Source organism: Cetorhinus maximus, chromosome 20 (genome assembly GCF_964194155.1).
Source record: "Cetorhinus maximus chromosome 20, sCetMax3.hap1.1, whole genome shotgun sequence".
Taxonomy (NCBI): Eukaryota; Metazoa; Chordata; class Chondrichthyes; order Lamniformes; family Cetorhinidae; genus Cetorhinus; species Cetorhinus maximus.
The window spans coordinates 65,599,726-65,626,058 of record NC_135898.1 but is presented as its reverse complement, the minus strand read 5'-3'; the positions used below and the strand labels follow the sequence as shown (position 1 = coordinate 65,626,058).

Below are 26,333 nucleotides of genomic sequence, written 5' to 3'. Positions count from 1 at the left end.
ATTACAAGACAAACATTTTTGCAATACTATAGCCCAACAGATTACAATGCAGGCCGTTCTCTTGGGTATGAGGAGGGTAGACATTACCAACTTCTGGGGAGCCTAGGTCACCAAGCCAGACCTCAAATTGGAATCAGATGTTTTTCACGTAGCTTATTCATATCTGGCCCTCCTCTGATCCAATAGATCCTGCCTATTTAAGATCCTTAAGCATCAATTGATGCCAAACAGCAGAAACTCCATAAACTAAACTGTGTCAACCAATTCTTCAGGGAACCCCTGGACATCCAAAAACAAAGGTGAAACATTTATGACTACTTCTAACATGGTATTGGCTTCTTTGATACAGTCACAGTGTATAAGAAAGCAAAAACAAACTACTCAGATAACAAATCCCAGTCTAACCTAATATTGAATGACAACTGTTCAGTTGCTTCCAGGCAATTTTGAGGAAGCAGCCAAACGACACAATTCAAACACAAACATAAATTCCAGTTTGCTCCTGTTATTCTCAAAATTGCAAAGTAATTCTTTCACAAAGCTCCAACAACTACGTTTGCATTAACCTGGACAGCTTTAATTAAAGTTTTAGTCTGGAACTATCAAAGAAACTAGGTCAGGCCTGGTAGCTTTTGTGGTTGCTAAGAAAAAAAACTTTGTATAAAATAGTTAATGTGCACTGATATTGTAAGCTATTTCTTACTTACACATTGAGGAAGGTAGCATAGTCTAATATCGACTGTAACTATTATATCTATTAAAAATCTTATATCTGTGAATACTTCATGTTTGCTAAATCTTATTTCCTGATGTTGCATTTTCATCACATATTTGTGTCAGCTTTGCCATTATAAGTTCCTAAATTTATAATGGAACTGCCTAGGTAAACCTGTCACTATAATCAAACCCTCCCACCAATTATGGCACTGTAACACTGAAACTTTGTATCTCCCCACTCCTAAACCTTCAGTGCAAAGCAACTCCTACACTCCAACCAACTCTATTTCTCTGCATTACAAAGTGGCACTAATTTTGATATTTAACTAAAATATCAAATCCAAGTATGATAAATTGGTCGTTGCAACGAAATTAAAATAACTCTGCTATTTCATTCCATATTGACTTGCTTTAATTGTTATTATTGGCATCCATCCACCTCGGGAGATGAAGGACTGCACCCAGGGTGTATGTCATTTCAGCATTGAGCATCATCTGTTGTGACTGTAGAGGCCGACTCATGAGTAGCAGAACCTTGCACAGCTGGCACAGATGAGTAGTGCTAGCCCAAGGTCGAGTGATGTTTTTTCTTTCCAGTGGGCTCTCTTTTCTGCCATCTGGTCTTCTCTTTTGTCGTCTGCTTTTTCCACACCCATCCTGATCTCTTGTCTTCAGTAATTCTGGTCAACAGTGAGGACCTCCCATGCCTTGACTCCAATCCCTGTCAACTTGAAGTCTTGCTTGCAGATATCCTGGCATTGCAGATGTGACGAACTGAACTGTTGGTCTCGTGCTGATAGCAAGTTCGCCATAGAGTGTATCTTCAGGATGCAGTTGTCATCCATTCGGCTCACAACACCCAGCCAATGGATTCGCCACTGATTCAAAAAGGCAAACATGTTGGGGATCCCTGCACACTGGTGTGCTTCCATATTCGGCACTCTGTCTTGCCAGCAAATGCCCAATATTTGTCTGAGGCAGCGGAGGTGGAAGCTGTTCAGCCACTTTTCTTGGCTTGCGTAAGTTGTCCATGCCTCACTACTATAAAGGAGAGTGCTGAGAACACGAGCCTGGTACACACGGAGCTTTGTGTTTTTGGTTAGTTTGCTGTTGGTCTACAACTCGACTTTTCAACTTTGACATGACAGCTTCAGCCTTGGCAATCTTGGTGCTGATTTCTCCCATCAAGGGACACGATTCTTGTAATTGTTGATCCAAAATATATAAAGCCATTGACAACCTTCAGAGTGAGGTTGTCAATATTAGTGGAAGGAGGAGTTTCTACATCCTGTCCCATAACTCTCAAACTAGGACATTATGCATTTTGGTCTTGGCACGCAGTCTTGCCAAGCTTGCCGTTGGTTCCAATATGGAGATAGGCAGCCTCATTTGAGTTGCTGCAAGCATATAATAGCAGCATGGATAAAAATATGCCAAAGCGGGTTGGTCCCAGGATGCAGCCCTGCTTTGAGATTGGTGTGTGAGGAATGGGTTTCAATTCATGGGGCATTGGCACCAGTGCTGAGGTAGAACGAAGCTGTTCCGGTGGGACAGGCTTCACTTGAACCTTTCTGGGAGCAGTGTCCTGGCAATCTAAATAACTAGCGCTATAGAGAGGGCTTTATACTGAATAGGGGGGCGGGGGAAAGGGTTCTGGAAAGGGGATATGAAGGCTTAAAAAGCAAAAGGACATGGCAGCCTTGCAGGGCGACTATTTAGGTAACGATACCCAGAGTGTTACAGGAAGGGACAAAGTGTACAAACATTTTTTTAAAAGCAGCAAATAGGGTCAAAAGGGGAAAAAATGGTAAAGAGGCAAAATTAATAGCTCTTTACTTAAATGCACATTGTATTCGGAACAAAATAAATGAATTAACGGCACAAATAGAGGTTCATGGGTATGATCTTATAGCCATTACAGAGACATGGTTACAAGGAGATCAAAGCTGGGAACTAAATATTCAGGGCAGGCGGGAAGGAAAGGGTGGTAGGGTAGCTTTGTTAGTACGAAATGGAATAAGTATGATAGCAAGAAAGGATCTTGGATCGGAAGATGTAGAATCCATATGGGTGGAGAAATAACAAGGGAAAAAAGACATTGGTGGGAGTAGTCTTTTAGCCTGCTGACAGTAGCTATACTGTAGGACAGAGAATAAATCAGGAGACAATGAGGGCATGGAAAAAAGACATAGGTGACTTTAATCTTCATGTAGATTGGTAAAATCAAATTGGCAGAGGTTGACACGAGCAAGAATTCAGAGTGCATTTGGGGCAGTTTCTTCGAACAATATGCTGTGAATCCAACCAGGGGTCAGGCTATTTTGGAACTGGTAATGTGTAATGAGGCAGGTTTAATAAATGATCTCAGATTAAAAGATCCCCTCGGAAACAGTGACCATAATATGGTAGAATTTAGCATTCAGTTTGAGAGTGAGAAACTTGGGTCGGAAACAACCGTGCTAAACTTAAACGAGGGTAATTACAATGGAATGAAGGCACAGTTGACTGCAGGGACTGAGAAAGCAGTTTAGCAGAAAAAACGGTTGATGAACAATGACAGACGTTTAAGAGAATAGTTCATGACTCGCAACAAATATATATCCCAGTGAGGAAGGAGGATTCAAGGAAGGGGGTAAACCAACCATGGTTAACCAAGGAAGTTAAGGGCAGTATCAAATTGAAAGAAAAAGCGTACAATGTAGCGAAGATTAGTGGTAAGCCAGAGGATTGGGAAAGTTTTAAAAACCAACAAAAGATGACCAAAAAATAATAAAGAGGGAGAAAATAAACTTTGAGGGTAAACTAGAAAGTAATATAAAAATGGGACAAATGGTGGGGGGGGGGGGAAATAAATATAATAACTATCACTAGAGAACAAGTACTAGAGAAACTAATGGGGCTAAAGGCCGATAAGTCCCCAGGGCGTGATGGGTTGTATCATAGGATATTAAAGGAAGTAGCTACAGAGATAATGGACGCACCGGTAGTAATCTTCCAGCAATCCTTAGACTCTGGAAAAGTCCCAGAGGATTGGAGAACGGTCAATGTAACACCCTTATTCAAAATGGCAGGGAGACAAAAAACAGGCAACTATAGGCCAGTTAGCTTAACATCTGTCCTTGGGAAAATGTTGGAGTCTATTATAAAGGATGTAATAGCAGAGCATTTAGAAATACATAATATAATCAAGCAGAGTCAGCATGGCTTCATGAAGGGGAAATCATGCCTAACAAATTTATTAGAATTCTCTGAGGAGGTAACAAGCAGGATAGATAATGGGGAACCAGTAGACGTAATATATTTGGATTTCCAAAAGGCGTGCAATAAGGTACCGCACATAAGGCTGCTTAATAAGGTAAGAACCCATGGTGTTGGGGATAATATATTAGCATGGATAGAGGATTGGCTAACTAATAGAAGGCAGAGTTGGGATAAGGGGGCATTTTCAGGATAGCAACCTGTAACTAGTAGAGTGGCACAGGGATCAGTGCTGGGGCCTCAATTATTTACAATATATATTAATGGCTTAGATGAGGGAAGTGAATGTACTATCGCCAAGTTTGCAGATGGCACAAAAATAGGTGGGAAGGCAAGTGGTGAGGATGATACAAAGAGTCTACATAGGCAAGTTGAGTGAGAGGGCAAAAACTTAGCAGATGGAATATAAAGTGAGAAAATGTGAGGTTACGCACTTTGGCAGGAAGAATAGAGGAGCTGAATATTATTTAAATGGAGAAAGACTGCAGAAGGTTGCAGCACAGAGGGATTTGGGAGTCCTTGTGCATGAATCCCAAAAAGCTAACATAAGTTCAAAAGGTAATAGGGCAGGCAAATGGAATGTTGGCCTTTATTTCAAATGGAATGGAGTATAAAAATAGGGAAATCTTGCTAAAACTATACAAGGCACTAGTTAGGCCACACCTAGAATACTGTGAACAATTTTGGACCCTTTATCTAAGGGAAGATATACTGGCATTGGAGGCAGTCCAAAGAAGGTTCACTAGGTTGATCCTGGGTATGGAGGGATTTTCTTACAAGGAGAGGTTGAATAGGTTGGGCCTGTACTCATTGGAATTTAGTAGAATGAGAGGTGGCCTTATTGAAACATATAAGATTCTTAGGGGGCTTAACAGGGCAGATGCTGAGAGGTTGTTTCCCCTTGTGGGAGAGTCTAGGACCAGAGGGCATAATCTCAGAGTAAGGGGACATCCATTTAAAAGAGATGAGGAGGAATTTCCTCTCTCAGAGGGTTGTCAATCTGTGGGATTCTTTACCGCAGAGTGCTATAGAGACTGAGTCATTAAGTATATTCAAGGCTGAGATAGACAGATTTTTAATCAGTAAAGGAATCAAGGGTTATGGGGAAAAGGCAGGAAAGTGGAGTTGAGGATTCTCAGATCAGCCATCATTTCATTGAATGGCGGAGCAGACTCAATGGGCCATATGTCCGACTTCTGCTCCTACATCTTATTGTCTTTACCCACTGCTGATCTTGAAAGCCTCCAATGATGCTCCATCATAACTAATGAAACTGCATGTGCTCATGGAAGAAGAAAGGATGCCCAGGAGTTCAGGCAAGCAACTTCTTTTCCGCAGCAGTTTAAAGAGTCCATGAATTTTTGCGTCTCTGCTGGGAGGCAAGATTTATGCCTCAAGACGTTATGATGCCAAAACAGTTACCTGACACAAAAACAAAGGGGATCGCAGTGACTGCAACAATTACTGAGGCATCTTCTTGCTCAGTATTGTGGGGAAATGCTTTGCTCTCATTGCTCTGACCAAACTGCAGACCCTGGCATGACGCATCTACACTGAGTCTCAGTCTGGCTTCAGAGCTGGCAAATCGACAGTTGACATCGTTTTCTCACTTCAGCAGTTACAAGAGAAGTGCCATGAACAACACAGACCAATCTACATTGTTTTCATAAACCTTCCCAAGGTCTTCAATCTTGTCAGCAGAGGCAGACTCTTTAAACCTGCTTTTAATGTTAATATATTTACAGTAAGCAAAAATACAGGCTGATGAAGTATTTACCACATTTAAATTGTTTGCTGACAAACTCACCAGGCATTATTATTTCAGGGAAACCCATTTTTCTTGCAACTGCTGTGGTTCTGTCAACGAGATGTGGAAAATCTTTTCGAATCTGATGAACATCGCCTAACAGCAGCTTCATTGTCACCCACAAACCTAGGTGAATAAAAGATACCAAAATAAAAAATCACAATTCAAACTATTAGATCAGAAGACTTATCTCCACAATAGAAAAGGAATTGACTTTTAAAATTCAGTGATACTACTGTTGAAATCTAAAGGATAATAATAATTCACCGATATATTTTATTCTTTTTATTTTTATGAACTGCAGATAAGAAATACAATCTACAAATGTTTCTACTATATTCATCCAAATGTAAGGCGTTCAGAGAAAAGCTGAAACAGAGCCTGGAAATAAGGCAGGGGTCATTGTGAATAGAAGTACCACTAGGTGAGCTAGATGACGGCTTTCGTGAAGGGGAAGGAGTCGCTGTCAATGAGCAAGGCATCGCTCAAAAACATGATGCTGATGCACACATTGAAGTCAGAAATTGGAGGGTCTCATTTCCAAAATAGTAGGAAAATGCTGGTGAGATCTGCAGCTGGAAAAATTGCTGCTTCTGCAGGAAGAGAAGGCGGTAACAGAAGCAAAATTGAGCAATTCATTTGGCTCCTTTGGAAGGACTAGCGATACGTGCTATGGTGGAAAATGTCAAGCTGTGCATCGGCTTGGATCCATCCAGCAGGAATTCCAGCTTAACTGAGATCTAGTTGTCAGATGGTGGCAGGGATCAGGAAGGATGAAAAGAGTTGATGTCAGAATTAAAATAGAAAATGGGAACTGAAGACAACAAAGTAAGAAAAAGCTGGTAGATTGGAACTAAGGGATGGTGGGTAAGGAAACTCAGGTCTAGAGTTACCTGCTCCCTTGCCATTCCCCCAATCTAAAAGTCGATCAGCACCTCACCAGCATTAAATCTGGCTGCCCGGCGCAATGTTACACTGTGTAGCGGACTTAATTATGCCTTAATTTCTGTCCTTCATAAAGTCCACCCTAGAGAGCTATCAGCCAGTCTGTAGAATTCACCCCTAAGTACATGAAAATGTGTAGCAATAGAAACCCAACTTCCTTATCAATTGATTCTGAAATTCTGAAGGCAAATGGGAGATTAGCAATATAAATCAGTACAGGTTAAATCAGAATAGTTAAGGTAGCCAGAATTTGTCATGTTGATATCTCTGCTCAAGCATATATACTTCCATATTAGAACAGATTTTTCCCCACTGTGTGAAACTGATTAACTCCATGGGTGATAATAAGTCATTCAAGATCATTCAAATGCTGTTTATTGCATATCATTACAATGTCTGGACTATCGGACATAATGGGGCGTAACCTCCTGACACTAGTCGGAAATGCTGGCCCACAGAAATTAGAAGAAATAAATACCTACTTACCTGGTCTTGAAAATTACGTTGCCAATTCTGCTTGCCAGAGCTGGTTGGGTCTGCATCAAAAGACTCCTTGCAGGCCCCAGCAAAATCTAACTCCAGCGAATTCAAGGAGGTCATGCCCCCTTTTTTTTTAAAACGGCATATGCTGCTGTAAGGCACATAAGTTTAAAGGACCTTGGAAATTGAGAGGCATGGGGAAGGTAAGTGTTTAAAGTAAGTGCATTGGATTTGAGGGATGGGGCATAATTAAGGCCACCGTGCAGTGTGAATATCGCTTTGGGGCAGCCAAATTTAATGCTGGCAAGGTGCTGACCGACTTTTAGATTGGGGGAGTGGCCATTGAGGCAAAGATACCCCTTTGGAACAGTGTTGTTCTGCTCAGTTCGGCCAAAGAGCTGAAGCTTTTCTTCTGAGTTGGGGCTTGAGTGCAAATTCGGGAATTCGGGGAATGGAATCTTGGGATGCGAGACTGAAATCCTGCAAGGTAGGCCATTGCTGTTGTCATCCAACTTGTTGAGATATGTCCAAGGCGAGATCTTCAAAGGTGAAGATTGGTTGACTAAGTGTTTACTGACATCTGTATAGGTTGTTGAGAAATCCATGGGGTCTGTCTTGGTTGCATCTACCATTCACACGTACCTTATATTAACCCTGAATGTTAGCGTATAAGATAGATGCTGTAAATTGATTTATCTTTTTGGCCTTATATAGTAAACTTAATTTTTGTTTGTTTAAAACCCGTGGAGTCTTGTGGCTTTATTCACTGAGCAAATGTCTTGAATCTCAAACCTTGTCTTCTTTAAACAAAACATTATTGAACCCTAACCAGATCTCACCAAAAACTTGGGGGTCAGATCTAGGATCATAACGATTTTTCAAAAAATATTTTACAAGTCATTTTGACAAAATTGTGTTTACTGCTCCTCTAAAGGCCATAAGAATTGAACTTCAAATCACTTTGATAGCATTTTTAAGGAATACAATGACCAGGTGATAGACTGCAAGGTAATTCAACCCAGAGTGATAGTATCCTGTTTTGGCCAGTTTCAATCCTGTTCCTATTTAATATAGACTCTCAATAAAAAAAAGTTACAATTTTGCTTATGCCAGAGGAAGGCTGATATAAAAACTGCACATTGGTATAATCGGAAATGCTCTTTTTAAAGTGAGCAATTTCATGAGATCTTCCCGTTTATACTTTATTTTGCTAAAAATAGAGCAATGTTCAAAAAATTCAGAATGTTCCGTTAAAGTGAAAGGTATTTTAATCTCTCATAATTATATTTTGTAACAAAACTGCACTTACCTTGACCCTTGTGGTTTACTTCCTTGGCAGCAATGACTTTATTGATCACAGTCTGAAGGAAGTCATTCTCCCCTGCTACCCTGGGTGAAAAACGGGATGATATGTTCAGCTGCTTGTGTCGAATGGCGTCATCCAATGCTAGCCTGGAAGATGCACATGACGACCAACACCACAGGAAACAGAAGGGCCACACAAACCAGAATTCACAGTACAAGGGGACACAAAATATCATTGCATAAATGCAACAAACAGTTATCATCAGCCAAGGCAAGGACAGGACAGATGGATAACAAGAAAGACATAGGAAGATCATTATTCAAGAAAATGCTGATTGCACAAGAATAAATGCAAATCTGCATCACTATTACCAACATCTTCATGGACTAACGTAAGCCCTCCCCCAACAACATAATGAAAAGAATCACCCTGTATCCACAGAAAATACAAAATCTTAATGTGCACATGTCTGGTTTCATAATACAATGAAGTCTTCCTAAAATGAGTGCGCAAAGAAATATCTTCGGGGTAATTTGATCTAGACTGAACATTTGATCACAATAATGATGGACACACACATAGGTCCATTCAACTGCATCAATTTCATCCCTATTCCTCTGTTTCATGCACAATATCGAAGTACGTTCTATATATTAGTTAATCAAAGTCTACAATCTCACGCTTCCACAGTAATAGGTAAGAAATTATTTAATTCAAGTCTTTTTTTCTCTCCTTAAATGGATTACTTTCCATGGAAACCCTCTAAAGCTGTTTCCACCTTCCTGACGCCATAATGAGACTACTGAAAAGGCAGAGAATCAGAAATACCCCACATATTTTGAAAGATGGTTCACTACAGAGAGGTAGGGGAAAACAAGAAATACCTGATAACATTACTCCTTAGCTTCACTGTATATACTGTTTCCATGGTTAATTGATGGTCCACACTGTGATGGCACTTATGAGAGAATTGTCTGCTTACAAGTCAAATCAATTCCTTACAATATAATAAAGTATGTTTTTCCACACAGAATGCTATCAATTAATCGGCCAAGTTTAAAATTTCTCCTTTTCCTCTGTTGCCATAACATAACTTGCTCTTTTATAGCTTCTGGTTAATAAACTTACACTAACTAGGTTATAACACAATTCTAAGACTGTGAAAATCAGAGGGCTCAAAACAATTCCTACCATACTTGCACTCAGTAATGATTCCAACCTCGAGGATTTGCTTGCAGTACACCTTGTGCTTTTTGTTGTGTAATCTCAGCCAATTTGAGATTCCAACACAAAATATATATTTTTTCCAACTCTAAAGCCTTCAAATAAACTGTAGCTGCCTCAGATCACACCAGCACTTCAGAAGATAAATGCTATCAAGTTTGCTACTACATATGCTAGGGCACTTATCTGCTTTGTAAGATACTCTTCACTACTGCATGTCTCTCCTTGGTAATTCTACTGAAGTTTCCTGGCACCTCTTCTTAAACAAAACCATTAACACCTCTGTGAAAAGCAGCAAGAAACTTAAGTCAAACTTATGGAACCTCTCTCCCCAATGCCCCAAACTCCTCTGCCACACCCTCCCCCTCCCAACAAATTCTATTTTCCAGCAGAACTACATTATACCCCCTAGCTATTCATAACCATCTTGAATAGAACTCAATGACAACTGAGCTTAAATTGACTCCAATATTTCAGATAGCTTTTATAGAATACAAAAAGGCAGGAAATAAAAAGAATCAGATAAGACAGATAGCTAGAATGTCCTACATATGATGTTACAATAGTTGTAAAGAAATACACTAGCACATAATAAACTCAAGAAAATAGAGAAACACCAAACCTTGGAAGGAGTGAAAGATTTGCATATACAGCATAAACCAAATCAACTGAAGTGTAGCCCACTGCAAGCATATCAAATGTGAAGTGTTTTTTTAAACCATGTGGCAAAAATATCAAACTGCCTCAATTATCTTTACCGGTACGAGTTTTTAAAGGTTTTTAAATAATTGTATGCATACCCCATAAACTTAATATAATGAACAGGTTGTTTGATGGAATATTTGGTCCTGAATTTCTGAGATCAGAACCATCAGATTTCTAGATCTTCATTGCTATCATCTTATCTGACAATTACTCCAAAAAATCGTTCAAGTGCTGCATTAAAAACCAGCAAAAGACCCCCATCTGGGGAGGAAGGCTTGCCTCCGACAGCTGCCGACCAATCGGAAGGGCCAACAGCTCTCTGATTCCAGCAGCATCACCAGGAGAGGTAGCCACTACTGGGGCTGCATGCAGTCCCAGCGAAGAGGAGCCAGGAGCCAAATAAAACTTAAATTGGGATGTTCTCCATGGGGCCAGGGTGCCCAGGCACAGCCTGGGTTAGGGTCTAGGGGGTGGAGTCAGACCTTTGTTGGGGGGGTGGGGGGGGGGGGGGGGGGGGGGGAAGGGGGCCTGCGAAGGAGGTGCACTGCCCTCCACTCCCTTTCCCACCTGAGGGTCAAGCAGGCTTACCTGCCGGGGATCCCATCCATCGTTGACCTCCTTCCACTGGCCGAAAAATTGCAGCCAGGCCAGAATTGGCCCTTAAGTGACAATTAATTGGCCACTTAAGGGCTTCAATTGGTGCGAGAACAGGCAGGTCATCCAAAACCTCGCTCATCGCCCATTAATTTGCAGCGAGGTCGAGCAGGAAAGGCACCCACCGAATTTTAGGGAAACCTCAACCCCGCACCCGCAACACACCCATTCATATTGCTGATTAAATTTCAAGTCCATGCATTTGCAGGTCCTGAAGAAAGATTCAACACCAGGGCTAGGAACCTTTATGACTAGTGCACCAAGGCTTTGGGCAATTTTTACATTAAATAATTTCACATTACGTTAAATACTGTGCATTTGAACAATGTGTACTCAGGCAATTATTCACAATCTTCCTTCAGTATCCTGGAGAACATTAATTCCTCAACCACCATCAGCATAAAGCAGATGACAGAGCGCTTCATTTCTTTGCTGTTTGGGAGACCCTTCTGTGGACAAATCGACTGTCATGCCTGTCTGGATAACACCTATCATTGTGTAGGGAAATGCTAATGAATTGGTAAAACAATAAGAATGCTTTTTTTTCTAGCTTTTAAACAGCTGTAAACAGAAGGTACCCAGGGCAATGAACTTTTTTTTATTCTTTCATGGAATGTGGGCATTGCTGGCAAGGCCAGCATTTGTTATCCATCCCTAGCTGCCCTTGAACTGAGTGGCTTATTTGGCCATTTCAGAGGGCAGTTAAGAGTCAACCACATTACTGTGGGTCTGGAGTCACACGTAGACCTGACAAGGTAAAGATGGTAGATTTCCTTCCCTAAAGGATTTTTTTTTTTAAGTCCTAATAAGGTTTTCAATTAATTTGAAATATTATTCATTCATTTCGAATGGAATGCTGGTCCAACACAGTGTAGAGTTCAGACATTATGTCCAATCAGGCTTCTTCGGCCAATGACTTCGCCAATGTAAAACCACATCACAATTTCCATGGCCATAAGCATGTTCCTCAGGACATCCTTTACAGTTATTTGTTTGTAACTCCCAGCCTTAAATGATACCACAAGATCCTTGAAGCTTTCAAAAGCCACTGGGACTTCTCCAGGAGTTGGTGGAGTCAGCTCCACCCGAGCATATTTCCAGAAGGTAGCCAGACGCGGTTAGTGAACCAGATGGGTTTTTATGAAAATTGATGATAGTTTAATGGTCACCATTACTGAGACTAGCTTTCAATTCCAGATTTTTTTTTAAATTAATTAATTGAATTTGGGATTTGTGGTGGGATTTGAACCCATGTACCCAGAACATTAGCCTGGGCCTCTGGATCACAAGCCCAGTGACATGACAAGTATGCCATCATCTCCCCTGAGATGGTGGAACCGCACACTAGGGTATTGGAGGAGATCGTTAATGAAAATTGGCAACATTTTAGTTGCTCCATGCAGCCAATTACAGAGTGGCAAAGATCTTCAAATATATTATCTGCCTGACCTGCCAACTTGAATGTGTGTGGAAATTACAAAAAAGAAAAAAAAGCTTTTCAAGAAACAAATTTGAAATACTTCAATTTTCAATACCTGCCTGAATTGTCACAGGATAAAGCTTTACCCAAGCAATGTATCAATCTCTTTTATTTACATTTCATTATACTGTTGCATTCAAGGAAAGGAAATGTTCTGTTTGTTACTTGAAATGTATTGATCTTCATTTCCATTTTTACCTATTATGCACCATATGCATATGCAAAGCAAAGCAAGGCAATGCTTGGTTATCCATCTTCTTTCTTATTGTGAAAAGAAAATCTTTATAATATAGGCCATTATAGATTTACAAAGCAAACTACAGCATAAAATAGGTTAACTATATCATTTTAGCTTTTGAGAAGAAAGACAAAATAAATCATTTCAATAAGTTAGTTTTTGTTGCTAGGCACATGACAATCATAATCATCGACATTACACTGAAATGCAAACACCTACAAGTATCATCAAACATACAAGCACATTTATAAGGGTAAATAAACATAACATTTTGACCAAAGATTGTGAGCTACCAAGACTACTTACGGTTGGAATGGAATGAAATGTTGTTTGTCCTCGTCATCCACTTTCCCGGTAATTATGTCAGTGACGTCCATAACTGAAATAATAATATAAAATAAGTATTTTTTCAATTATTTTAAAAGTCTGGGAAATTTTGCAGAAGTTGGTGATACACAAGCTGACAAGAGTTTCAGCACTCTCACTTACACAAATTTACTCCATTGAGCAGAAACTTAAGTAAACTAGCCATATAAATACTGTAGCTACAAGAGCAGGTCTGAGGCTAGGAATCCAGTGGCAAGTAACTCACCTCCTTACTCCCCTGTCCACCATCTGCAAGGCACAAATCAGGAATGTGATGCAATACTGTCCACTTGCCTGGATGAGTGCAGCTCCAACAACACTCATGTCATCCAGGGTAAAGCCGCCTGCTTGATTGGCACCTCTTCCACAAACATTCACTCCCTCTACCACCGACAAATAGTGGCAGCAGTGTGTACCATCTACCAAGGCTCCTTCAGCAGCACCTTCCAAACCCACGACCTCTACCATCTAGAAGGAAAAGGGCAGCAGATACATGGGAACACCATCATCTGGAAGTTCCCCTCCAAGCCACTCACTATCCTAACTTAGAAATATATTGCCATTCTTTCATTGTCACTGGGTCAAAATCCTGGAACTCCATCCCTAACAGCACTGTGGGTGCAACCACAGGTGCTGCAACGGTTCAAGAAGGCAGCTCACCGCCACCTTCCCAAGGGCAATGAGGGATGGGCAATAAATGCTGGCCTAACCAGTGACGTTCTCATCCTGTAAATGAGTAAAACAAAACACTTTTTGGACTGAAATATCCTGGGCTCTGACTTGATGTTCCCAAGTGATCAAAGTATCATTGGATTCTGCTGCAGATCTATACAGCCTTTTAAAAAAAAACTGCATCATGCTATCCTTGCCCTTTTACAAAGGAAAAAATAATGGTACATCTAGCCTTTTGTGCTTTACTTGCCCTAACCCAAGGAAAATAGCAGACCAACATACCACAGACTTCGATCTTAACTATCAAGCCAGATGAAATAATGAAAGAAGTTAGAAATAATTAGCCAACCCATGTTGTAGCAGATCACAAGAGGAAGACAAATCCTCTACAATAGAGGCTGGATTATAGCCCAAAGTAGACCAATGAGGGGCTCACTTTTAGAGTACTGCTTACTGTTTTACGCTCACTACCACTATGTTTTGAAAAGTGTTCAGAGTAAACAAAAAGAGTGACTCTTATATAAGGAAGATATAGGGTATAATCCTCAAAAAATGTGAAGACATAAATGTGGAACTCTGTTTTCAGTGCAGTTTTGCATGTGTACCTTCGCATCATAGCATAATTCATGTTTTAACAATGTATTTACACTCCAGCAAACAATGCATGGCAAATCATGAGGGTAGATGAGAGAAATGAGGAGCAAGAAGGCAGTGATGGCCATACCCTGAGTATCAAGCATATCATTGATCAAGAAGCTACCTGGGCATACCAGAGAATCAGTGCAACAGGAAACTGCACCGATCTAAGCGGATGGTAAGTGAAATTTGTGCCATCAATGGTGAACATAGGAACAGGGGTAGGCCATGCAGCCTGTTGAGCATTTCCCGCCATTCAATTTGACTTGGCTGATCATCTACCTCAATGCCACCTTCCTGCGCTATCCCCATATCCATTTATGTCATTGGTCTCCAGAAATCTATCGATTTCTGTCTTGAACATGCTTAACAATTGAGCTTCTACAGCGCTCTGGGGTAGAGAATTCCAAAGATTCACCACCTCTGAGTGAAGAAATTCCTCCTCATCTCAGTCTTAAATAGACTACCCCTCATTCCGAGACTGTGTCCCCTGGTTCTGGACTCACCAGCTAGGGGTAACATCTTATCCAGGTCCAGCCTGTCAAGCCCTGTAAGAATTTTGTAAGTTTCAATGAGGCCACCTCTCATTCTTCGAAACTTTTGGGAAAACAGACCCAGCCTCCTAAATCTCTCCTCATTAGACAGTCCTGCCATCCCAGGGATTAATCTGGTGAACCTGTTAGATTCTTCCTATGGCAAGTATATTCTTCCTTAGATAAGGGAACTAAAACTGTGCACAATACTCCAGAAGGAGGCTCACCAAGGCTCTATATAACTGCAGCAAGACATCCTTACTCCTGTACTCATATCCCCTCGTGATGAAAGCCAACATACTATTTGCCTTCCTAATTGCTTGCTGCATCTGCATGCTGGCTTTCAGTGACTCATGAACAAGGACATCCAGGTCCCCTTTGGACACCCGCACCTCCCAATCTCTCGCCATTTAAGAAATACTCTGCCTTCTTGTTTTTTCTACCAAAGTGAATAACTTCGCACTTAGACACATTATATTCCATCTGCCATGTTCTAGCCCATTCATTTAGCCTGTCCAAGTCCTCTTGAAGCCTCCTTGCATCCTCCTCACAACTTACATGCCCACCCAGTTCGGTGTCATCAGCAATTTGGAAATATTACAATTGTCCCCATACCTAAATCATTTAGAGAGATTGTGAACAGCTATGGACCTCACATGGATCCTTGTGGTACCCCACCATAACAGCCTGCCGTCCTGAGAATGATCTGTTTATTCTTACTCTCTGCTTTCTGTCTGCTAACCAATTCTCGATCCAGGCAAGTATATTTCCCCCAACCCCATGCACTCCCTAATTTTATTTACTAACTTCCTGTGTGGGACCTTATCAAGAGCCATCTGAAAATCCAAATACACCACATCCACTGGTTCTCCTTTATCTATGCTACAAATGACATCCTCAAAAAAATCCAAGTTTGTCAAACATGATTTCCCTTTAATTAATCCATGGTGACTCTGCCCAATTTTATCATTCTTTTCTAAATGTCTAGTTATCACATCCTTTATAATAGATTTTAACATTTTCCCTGCTACTGACATCAGACAAATGGATGTATAGTTCTCCAGTCTCCCTCTTCCCTTCTTAAATAGTAGGGTTACATTTGCTGCTTTCCAGTCCGTAGGAATCTTTCCAGAATCTATAGAATTTTGGAAAGACAACCATCAATGCATCTACTACACCTCTCTTTCAACACCCTGGGATGAAGCTCATCTAGTCCAGGGGATTTATCAGCCTTCAATCTGGTTGGCTTTTCAAGTACTACCTCTTTACTATTACTAATTTCTTTTAGTTCCTCAGTTTCACAAGTCCCTTGGTTGCCTAGTATTTCTGGGAGATATTCTGTATCACAGATGCAAAATGACTGTTTAGTTTCTCCACCATTTCCCTGTTTTCCACTATAAATTCTCCTGTCCCTACATGTAATGGGCTCACATTTGTCCTCGCTAATATTTTCCTTTTCATTTACCTAAAGAAGCTTGTACAGACCCCCTTTGTATTCCTCATTAGTTTACATTCATATTCTCTTTCTTAATCCTCCTTTGCTGGTTTCTAAACTGCTCCCAATCCTCAGGCTTACCACTTTTTTTGGCATTATAAGCCACTTCCTTTGATTTAATGCAATCTTTAACTTCTTTCATTAACCACGGTTGATTTACCTTTCCCTTTGTGTGTTTGTGCCTTGGAGGAATATATATCTGTTGTAGACCATGTAGTATTTCTTTATAATACTAGCCAATACCTGTCTACTGCCAAATCTTTTAGTGTATTATCCCAGTCCGCCATAGTCAACTTGCCCCTCATACCTTCCTAATTTCCTTTCTTCAGATTTAAGACCCTGGTTTCAGAATGATCTATATCACATTCAAACTTAATGCAAAATTCTATTATATTATGGTCACTATTTCCCAAAGGCTCCTTTACAGCAAGGTTATTAATTAGCCCTTTCTCACTACATAAAACTAAATCCAAAATATCTGAATCCCCAGTTGGGTCAATGTACTGTTCCAGAAACTGATCTTGTACACACTCCAGGAATTCATACTCCACAGCAATAGTGATTTGGTTAACCCAAACTGTGTGTAATTTGAAGTCGTTTATTTTTACTGTATTACCCACATTAAATGCATCTCTAATTTCCTGATTTAAAACCTGCCCAACATTAGCACTACAGTTTGGTGGCCTATAATAACTCCCACCAATGTCTGCTGCGCCTTGCTGTTTCTTAGATTGAAGGATCAAAGTGTAGAATCAGTTTGGGTGCAGCTAAGATCCTCTCTTATCAATGTACTGATCTCATCCCTTATTAAGAGTGTTACCCCACCTCCTTTTCCTTTTTGTCAATCCCTCCTAAATGCAAAATATTCTTGGATATTCAATTCCCAGTTTTGGTCACCCTGTAATCACGTCTCCGTAATGGCAACTAAATCATACCCATTTGCCTCAATTTGTGCATTCAAGTCATCGACCTTTTTGCAAATGCTATGTGCACTCAGAGTGCCTTTAATTCTGCTTTTATAACTTTATTCTGATTCTATTTGATGTTTGCCTATACTTTATCTATTTCTGCTTTCTACTTTTCTAATTGCCTTTACCTGTTTTGCTTCCCTCAAATCTCAGCTCCCTCGAAGGTTCCCATCCACCTGCCAATCTTGTTTAAACCACGCACAACAGCACTTGCACATCTCCATGAGGTTGTTAGTCCCGGTCCTGTTAAGGTGTAACCCATCCGTCTTGTACGCGTCCCACCTGTCCCAGAACTAGTCCCAATGCCTTAGAAATCTGATGCCCTCCCTCCTACACCAGTTCTCCAGCCACGTGTTCAATCTCTCAATTCTCTTATTTCTATGCTCACTAGTACATGGGACTGGAAGTAATCCTGAGACTAACGTTTTAGAGGTCCTGCTTTTCAATCTGCTTCCTAGTTCCCCGAAATCTGCTTTCAGGACCTCATCAGCATTCCAACCCAAGTCACTGGTGCCGACATGGAACGCAACCTCTGGCTGTTCACCCTCCCCCAGAAGAGCAGCCGCTCCTCAACATCCTTGGCCATGGCACTCAGAAGGAAACATACCATCCTGGAGTCACACGTACAGCCACAGAAACGCCTGTCTGTTCCTCGGATTAACGAATCCCCTATCACTACTGCTCTTCTCCTCCTCTTCCTCCCCTTCTATACAGCTGAGCCGCCCGTGGCACCACAAACTTGGCTCTGACTGTACTCCTCCGAGGAACCAACACCCTCACCAGTATCCAAAATGGAAAACCGGTTGCGAGCGGGACCTCAGGGGACTCCTGCATTACCTGTCTGGTTCTCCTGGACTGCCTGGTGGTCACCCATTCCCTTCCTACCTCTATGCTCCTAAGCTGCAGTGTGACCACCTCTATGACCGTGCTATCCACGTAGCCCTCAGCCTCACGAATGCATCATAATGACTCCAGCCACTGCTTGAGCTCCGAAACCTGAAGCTCAAGTTTCTGCAGCTGGTGACACTTCCTGCACATGTGGGCGTCTAGGTCACCGGCAGCATCCACGACTTCCCAGGAAGATCTCTGATCATGCAGTACTCCCCTCAGGCCCTAATTGTAGCCATTAAAGTCACAGCGGCTTTTAACTTTTCTGCCTCTGGTTCAATCCAAGGATCAGCAGTGGACCTTGGTGGCATTTCGCAAGCGGCAGCACATCACTGAATCTTGCAGGTCACCAATTTCCTATTTGAGAGAGCTGGGTGGTGCATACTATTGCAAATAAGTAGGGCCTTGCAGGTACATGATTATGGGATTCGTCTGAATCAGTAGATTTCCATATGTGCAAGGCAACATCAATTGCATTCATCTGTCCATTAAGACACCAAGTGAGTAGCCAGTGGGTTTCCTCTGAAAGAAGGGCCTCCACCCCCATTCAACTGGTATATGACCAGTTACGATCCTAGGCCAGACTCAGGTTGTGGGCAAGATCCAGTGAGGGACCAATAACGTTTTGTTTAAAGTTGACCAAGTTTTAAATTCAAGACGTCTACTAAATGAATAAAGCTGCAAGATTCCACAGGTTTCGAACAAAAAAAGACTTTAGCATACAAATTCAGAAAGATAAAACTTTTACAATATCTATCTTATACTCTAACACTCAGGGTAAGTATAAGGTCCATATGAATTAACCAGCAAACTGTGGCCAAACACACTACAGAATAAATGCCAAATGTGACCAAAACCAATTCCATGGGTTTCTCAAAAATCCACGCAGTCATACTGAGTCAGCCAATCTCACAAACTTTGTCTCTCTCACGAGGGTTTCCAATCTCCATGTTCAAAGATCTTGCCTTGGGAATCTCTCCAAAAGTCGCTCATGCCTTAAACATTACAATCTCCACAGGCTACAAGCTTACATAGCACAAGAGACACAAAATGAATTGATTTCATAATAGGCCACAAGAGCTTTTATACATGTGCGTGCTCGTTATCTGGCAACTGCCATGACGTTTTCACCTTCCAGGGGTCGAGTGCTGCCGTTCTTTATGTCACCACCAAAACTCCGTGAATGAATTCTAGGGGCAAGGGATATTTTTGGAAGAACTAGCCACACATCCCTTTCCATGACCCTGAAAGGGAGGCACAGAGGCGTTACAACCAAAGCCAACTGCTCACAAGAACCCCCGTTGAGCAAGTCATCAGGCTTTAAAGCGGCACCATCGGTGCCTAGGTCAGTCAGGTGGTGTCCCATAATATACTACTGCAATCGCCTACTGCATTCTCCATGAAACGGCCTCCAGATAGATATGAATCTTCAAGAGGCTGAAGCGCTAGATCGAGACAGTTCACCAGAGGATGACGATGCAAAGCAGAATGGCCAACATTCAAAACCGTGAGATGTGGCTAGGGTTGGCTTAGGTATCAAAGCCCTCATCAGGATGGCATGAACATCTGATCCAAGCATATCTGATCCAAAGTGCTACTCATCCAGCAGGACTGTCTGCACTGGCACTCACTTTGATCTGCCTGTGCGAACAGATCCATTAAATGCACAACTTTGAACAGATCCATTCTTACTGGCAATGCATAGTACATATCTCTCCAACAATCTGTGTCCATTTTCAAGGACCACTGCTTCCCTTCACCACTTCTTCTTTCTTTTCCAATCTTACCATTAAAAAATGTAAGCTCATACAGCTGGGGTCATGGCTCAGCATTTTCAATCTTAATAATAAATTATAATGTGCACAATCATAAATGAAAACAACTTAAGTGAATCGCTCAATGCTATGATCGACGTGGTGACCTTCGCTCCGGACGCTTCTAGCAGTGCTCCCCTTGTGGTTTCAGATGAGGCTGCCTGCTAACTTGTGTATACTTGAGGCCAAGATACACATGGTGGTTGTCCTCATTGTTCAGGTGCCAGGTATATGTAAATTGATATATAACTACTATTCACATTTGTGACAAAAGATCCAATCTTAGATATTAGTGTAGAAGTCAATAGTTCTAAATACGATATTCGGATAACAAATTAAAGGAACAGATGTAGAAACTGCGATCATGACTCACTTTTAATCCATTCCCTTGATTATTTTGAAGTCATCACTCTAGAACCTATGTAAACAATTTCAACAACTATATATTTCCAAGAATGCAGCTTTGCATCCACTTTGTGTGAAAATGAATGAAAAGTAGAATCTCGTGAGGTAATGTTCATTTTTGGCAGAATGACATCACCAGCATACAGATTACTGACTTGTATTCATTTAACCTGCGCATATATGTTTTTTGGTCTGTGCCAGAGCAGTGTGTGCAGGAATCCCACATTTTACTTAAAATAGCACCTGATAAATTGCATACTATTAGTGCAAGATTTTATGCTGTATTCAGATTTACACTTTAAAGTAGAAATGATCAAATTTGCCCTTATGTAGCATTATGTCTGATTGTGTACATACAGCCCACCACACTCCTGCCCCCCAACTATTGCATGCATGTCAGCCTATGGTAAATACAACTAGTGGGTTATCAAATTCTTGTACAGCGTTCTGTTTAATACTTAAAATCCCAACTGAAATATTGAAGAATTGAAACATTTTTTTTCAGAAAAATCATCCCAAAATGTTCATCTAAGATTCATACAAATAAAACATACATTTCTCCAGTATGTTAGCTACATTTTTTGTGACTATTACTGCTCAAATGAACAAAACGGTTAAAAAAAATATTGATTACACAATAAATGAAGGCTTTCTAAAAATAATTCAGGCAACTTTTTGGAAATGAAGAGCAATTAAGTTATTAGTGCTTTCTCAGCAGCCAACTATTGAAACATTTATCCCTTCCTAAATGCATTACGCAGAAAATTGCTTATGAAAATCAAAGTGATACCATAGCAAACAGATGATGTCACACAGAAAGCATGTAAATCTTTAGAGATTACTTTTAAAAACAGCAAACAGTTGCAATTTGTATAGTGCAATGTCATTATCCTTTCTTTATATGTAAAAATGTTTCCCTATATGGATGGTAAATAGTTATCCATGCATCCAGATGAATCATTTATCATATTCTACTTTGTTGAGTAATTATAATTGCTGCTAGACACATTGACAGTTCCCTGCTGAAAACCACAAATCACTCAAATTCCTTGTGAAAATTATTAAATTTTATTAAAATAGAAAAGCTGCATCCAGATATAAAGGTAACCGAAGAAATCCAATGAAATCCATTATCAAGTATGTTTTTTTAAAAGTAGGTGATTAACCATAGTCCACAAGGGACCAGAGACATCTCTCTCCATTAGAGATACACAATTGGTTATGTAGCTTGAGGAGCACTACTCCACACCAAGCATGGAACATAGCAAGGGAGTAGACCTCCAGGAATCACCACAGCCAGTTCAGGGATTGAACGCCAACCATTGGCCTCATTCTACACCACACTCTAGCCATCTAGCTAACTGAGCTAAAAGCCCAAATGCTCCAATCAGCATTGAAATCACTGCATCCAACACTGATCAAGTCAAGAAACTGCGCACTCACCTGGTTATGCTTAAAACAGTCTGACTTTTGATGCAGCAACCTGATGAGCCCCCTCAGTGCAGGAGTCCATGCAGAGACTTGTGAAGAGGATCAGCACAGCAGACTAGCCCCTTTTTTAATGGCATTAGCTGCCGCATTATGAGTTTAAAGGTCCAATTTGAATGTTAGTAAATGGATGAATCGGTGATTGAGGGAGGTGAATAGGGGGTGGGGGCGAGAGGTGTGTGTGTGGGAGGGGGGGGTGGGGGGGGGGGCAAGCAGGGCAGGGGCCACGGTGTGAGAGATGGGTACGTGGGTAGGGGGTAGGTGGGTATCGGGGGGAGTCAGCTTGGGAGATAGTCAGTAAGGTTGTAGTTGGTTGGTCAGATTTGTTGCAATATTTAAGCGCCAAATCACGCTGAGCTTTCTTGAGCAGTCTTCCTACCATCTACACATTGAAATACATCAATGTTACAATGCAGAAACAACAGGCGATTTGGCCCAACCAATCCACACAAGTGTTTATCATCCAGGAAAGCAAATGACCCTCACTGTATTTACCCACTCTGATCCTAGATGCTTTCACCCCATTTCCCCCCATTCACCTATTCAATTAGCTTATTCAAGTGAGTTGCTTATTCTCTTTGTCAACTGAAGACTCAACATTGCATTGCCTGTGGTTAATTGGCAAGTCACATACAAATCCTTTGAAAGATTAGAATTCTACATATACCCCTACAAGTTGTAATGTTTATTAAACTAGTTGAAAATTTGAAAGTTGCGAAAGGAAGAAAATTAAAGAGCATTTATCATACTTGGTAGTCCAAGTTTAGTTAGTAATATATTTTATATATTACAGTTGAGCCTTTACCTGCCACTCCAAAGGGTCTTCTCAGCCCTGTAGTAAGTTTCTTGGTATTATTGTCCTTCAGCTCCATGCGACCCACTCTGACAATTTGGCACACAAAGCTAATTTTTTCTCTTTTAAGATCTTTGCTGCCAAGGTCCTGTGAAAAACATAGAAATATCCCAAATAAAATATTTCAGTTCCGATGAGGTATACACATACACTCAAAATATCATAACCTCTCTTTTCCCTTCACTGATGCTGACTGCTGTAGCTAGGTTGGCAGCACTCTCATCCTTGAGTCACAAGGTTCTGAATTTCAAGTCCCACCCAAGGGCTTGAGCACAAAAATCAGGACTGAAACTCCAGTACAGTACTGAGGAGCACTGCACTGCCATCTTTCAAATGAGATCTCAAACACCATCTCAGGTAGGTATAAAACTTTCCATGGCAGTATTTCAAAGAAAAGCAGGGGAGTTTCCCCTGGTGTCCTAGCCTATATTTAATCCTCAATCAATATCACGAAAACAGATTATCTGGTCATGATCACATTGTTGTTTGTGGGAGCTTGCTGTGCATAGATTGGCTGCTTCATTTCCCACATTACTACAATGACTACATCCACGGTAAGGTGCTGTTGAGACATCCAGTGGTCTCGAAAGGCACTATATAAATGCAAGGTTTTTTGTGTACTTCCAGCCTTTTTGTTTTAATTGAGACAGTTTACTCATCTTATGCAAGGTAGTTTTTCCTTTAAAAAGCCTGAATTAATATTCTAATTAAAATGTAACATTAAAGTTGACCTTTAATTACTTCCATAATTGACATTATTTTCAGCTGAGTAATTATGTATCTTACCAGGGGATTAAAGCTTTACCTTGAGAGGTCATTATGAAAACAAGCACTTAAAGTTACTTTAGTAAGCAAACTCCACGTTAGAAATAGAAAGCCTTTAAATGCTCTTAATTTTTCATGCTAGACAGTAACGGTCATCTGACCATCATCAGTGTAGGATTGATGTGGAGGAACAATTGCATCTAAGGAAATTACTAGTCTTCACAAAAACACAGTTGAGCCAAGCCTGTGCCAACTTGCAGTTTTCAACACATCATTATCCATTTGATCACAAGAAAATCAACAAATTGGTGAGAGGTACCATTATATCTCTCAAAAATTGATCAGTTTACCAGTGTCACAGCATGTTCAAGGCTCGCTGCTGCAAAGACGGCATAGTCTGCAACTACAACTACTTGAAGGCATTGGATCTTGATGCATCTGTTGCAAAGGAAAATGGGAAATGGTTCTAAAATCTCTATTTCTGCAATAACAACTAAATTGGATGCGTAATATTATTTGCGTTGTACAATTTCTGATCTGAATGTGTGTGAGAATATAGGGAATAGAAATACTGTCTTATGAAAAATCTCATTATTGAACCATAGTGTAGATGAACTACACTGTTTTACAGGTTATGACTGCATAAATGAATGAATATGGGATCTGAGCATTGCTGGCAAGGCAAACATTTATCATCCATTCCTAACTGCCATTGAGGCAGTGGTAGTGAACCACCTTCTTGAACTGCTGCAATCCACCTGATGTCTGGTATACACTCACAGTGCTGGTAGGGAGGGAGTTCCAGAATTTTCACTCAGTGACAGCAAAGGTATGGTGAAAGAGTTCCACGCCAGGATGGTGCAGACATGGAGTGGAACTTGAAGGTGTTTCTTTTTCAATTCTTGCACTGCATGAGGGTGTCGCTGGCTAGGCCAGCATTTTTATTGTCCTTGAGGTGGTGGTGTTGAGCTGCCTTCTTCAACTGCTGCAATCCATGTGGTGTAGGTACACCTATAGTACTGTTGGGGAGGGAGTTCCAGGATTTTGACCCAGCGCCAGTGAAGGAACAGCGATATAGTTCCAAGCCAAGTTGGTGTGTGGCTTGGAGGGGAACTGCCAGCTGGTGGTGTTCCTATGCATTTGCTGCCATTCTCCTTCTAGTGGTACAGGTCATGGGTTTGGAAGGTGCTGTTGAAGGAGCTTTGTTAAGTTGCTGCAGTGCATCTTGCAGACGCACTGCAACTGTGCATCAGTGGCAGAGGAAGAGAGTATTGAAGGCCGTGGATGGGGTGCCAATCAAGCAGGCTTTGTCCTTATGGTGTCGCGCTCGAGTGTTGTTGCAGCTGCACTCATCCAGGAAAATGGAGAGTATTGCACCACACTCCTGACTTGTCTCTTGTAAGATGGTGGACAGGCCTTGGGAAGTCAGGAGGTGAGTTACTCTCCATAGAATTCCCAGCTTCTGACCTGTTTTGTAACTACAGTATTTATGTGGCTTGTCCAGTTCAGTTTCTGGTCACAGTGGCAGATTCAGTGATGGTTATGCCATTGAATATCATGGGGAGATGGTTGGATTCTCTCTTGCTGGAAATGACCATTGTCTGGCACTTGTGGCTCAAATGTTACTCGCCACTCATCAGCCCAAGTCTTGAGTGTTGTCCAGGTCTTGCTGCATATGGGCACAGACTGCATCAGTATCTGAGGAATTGTGAATGGTGCTGAATATTGTGCAAACATCAGCGAACATCCCAACTTCTGACCTTAGGATGGATTGATCAAGCAGTTGAAGATGGTCAGGTCCAGGGCATCACCCTGAGAATTTCCTGCAGTGATATCCTGGGACTGAGATGGTTGACCTTTAACAATCACAACCATCTACCTTTGTGGTAGGTATAACTAGCTAGGGCTAGGGCTCCTGGATGCCTTGCTCGGTCAAACGCTGCCTTGATATCAAGGACAGTCACTCTCACTTCACCTCTGGAGTTCAGCTCTTTTGTCCATGTTCGGACTAAGGCTGAAGCACTGTCGATGGTACCTTCTATCACTTTGCTCATGATCAAGAGTAGATTGATGGGGGGGTAACTGGCCTGTTGGATTTGTCCTGCTTTTTGTGGACAGGACATACCTGGGCAGTTTTCCACATTGCTGGGTAGTTGCCAGTGTAGTAGCTGTACTGGAACAGCTTGATCAAGCGTGCAGCTTGATCTTCCGTACAATTGCCGTAATGTTGTCAGGGCCCATAGACTTTGCAGTATCCAATGCCTTCAGCCATTTCTTCATATCACGTGGAATGAATCGGATTGGCTGAAAGCTATGATGCTGGGGACCTCACGAAGCGGATCATCCACTCAGAACTTCTGGTTGAAAACTGTTGCAAATGCCTTAACTTTTGCACTGATCTGCTGGGCTCCCCCATCAATGACAATGGGGGTATTTGTGGTGCCTCCTCCTCCAGTTCGTTGTTTAATTGTTCATCGCCATCACGACTGGGTGTGGCAGGATTGCAGAGTTTAGATCTGATCCATTGGTTGTGAGATCGCTAAGCTCTATGGCATGCTGCTTTCGTTGTCTGGCCTACACTAGTCCTATGTTGTAGCTTCACCAAGCTGACACTACATTTTTAGGTACGCTTGGTG

At 41.3% G+C, this 26,333-nt stretch overlaps 1 protein-coding gene across 3 annotated transcripts in view; it reads right to left on the bottom strand.

Moving 5' to 3' along the window:
- The window catches only part of dock1 (dedicator of cytokinesis 1), a 667,847-nt gene that overhangs the window by 509,027 nt on the left and 132,487 nt on the right, over window positions 1-26,333 (bottom strand). For all 3 annotated transcript variants that reach the window (XM_078564873.1, XM_078564874.1, XM_078564875.1), the window contains 4 exons: window positions 22,885-23,020; window positions 13,121-13,193; window positions 8,517-8,596; window positions 5,783-5,908 (listed from right to left, as the gene is read on the bottom strand). In XM_078564873.1, coding sequence (XP_078420999.1) covers window positions 5,783-5,908; window positions 8,517-8,596; window positions 13,121-13,193; window positions 22,885-23,020 — 415 coding nt within the window. The remainder of the gene's footprint in view (window positions 1-5,782; window positions 5,909-8,516; window positions 8,597-13,120; window positions 13,194-22,884; window positions 23,021-26,333) is intronic.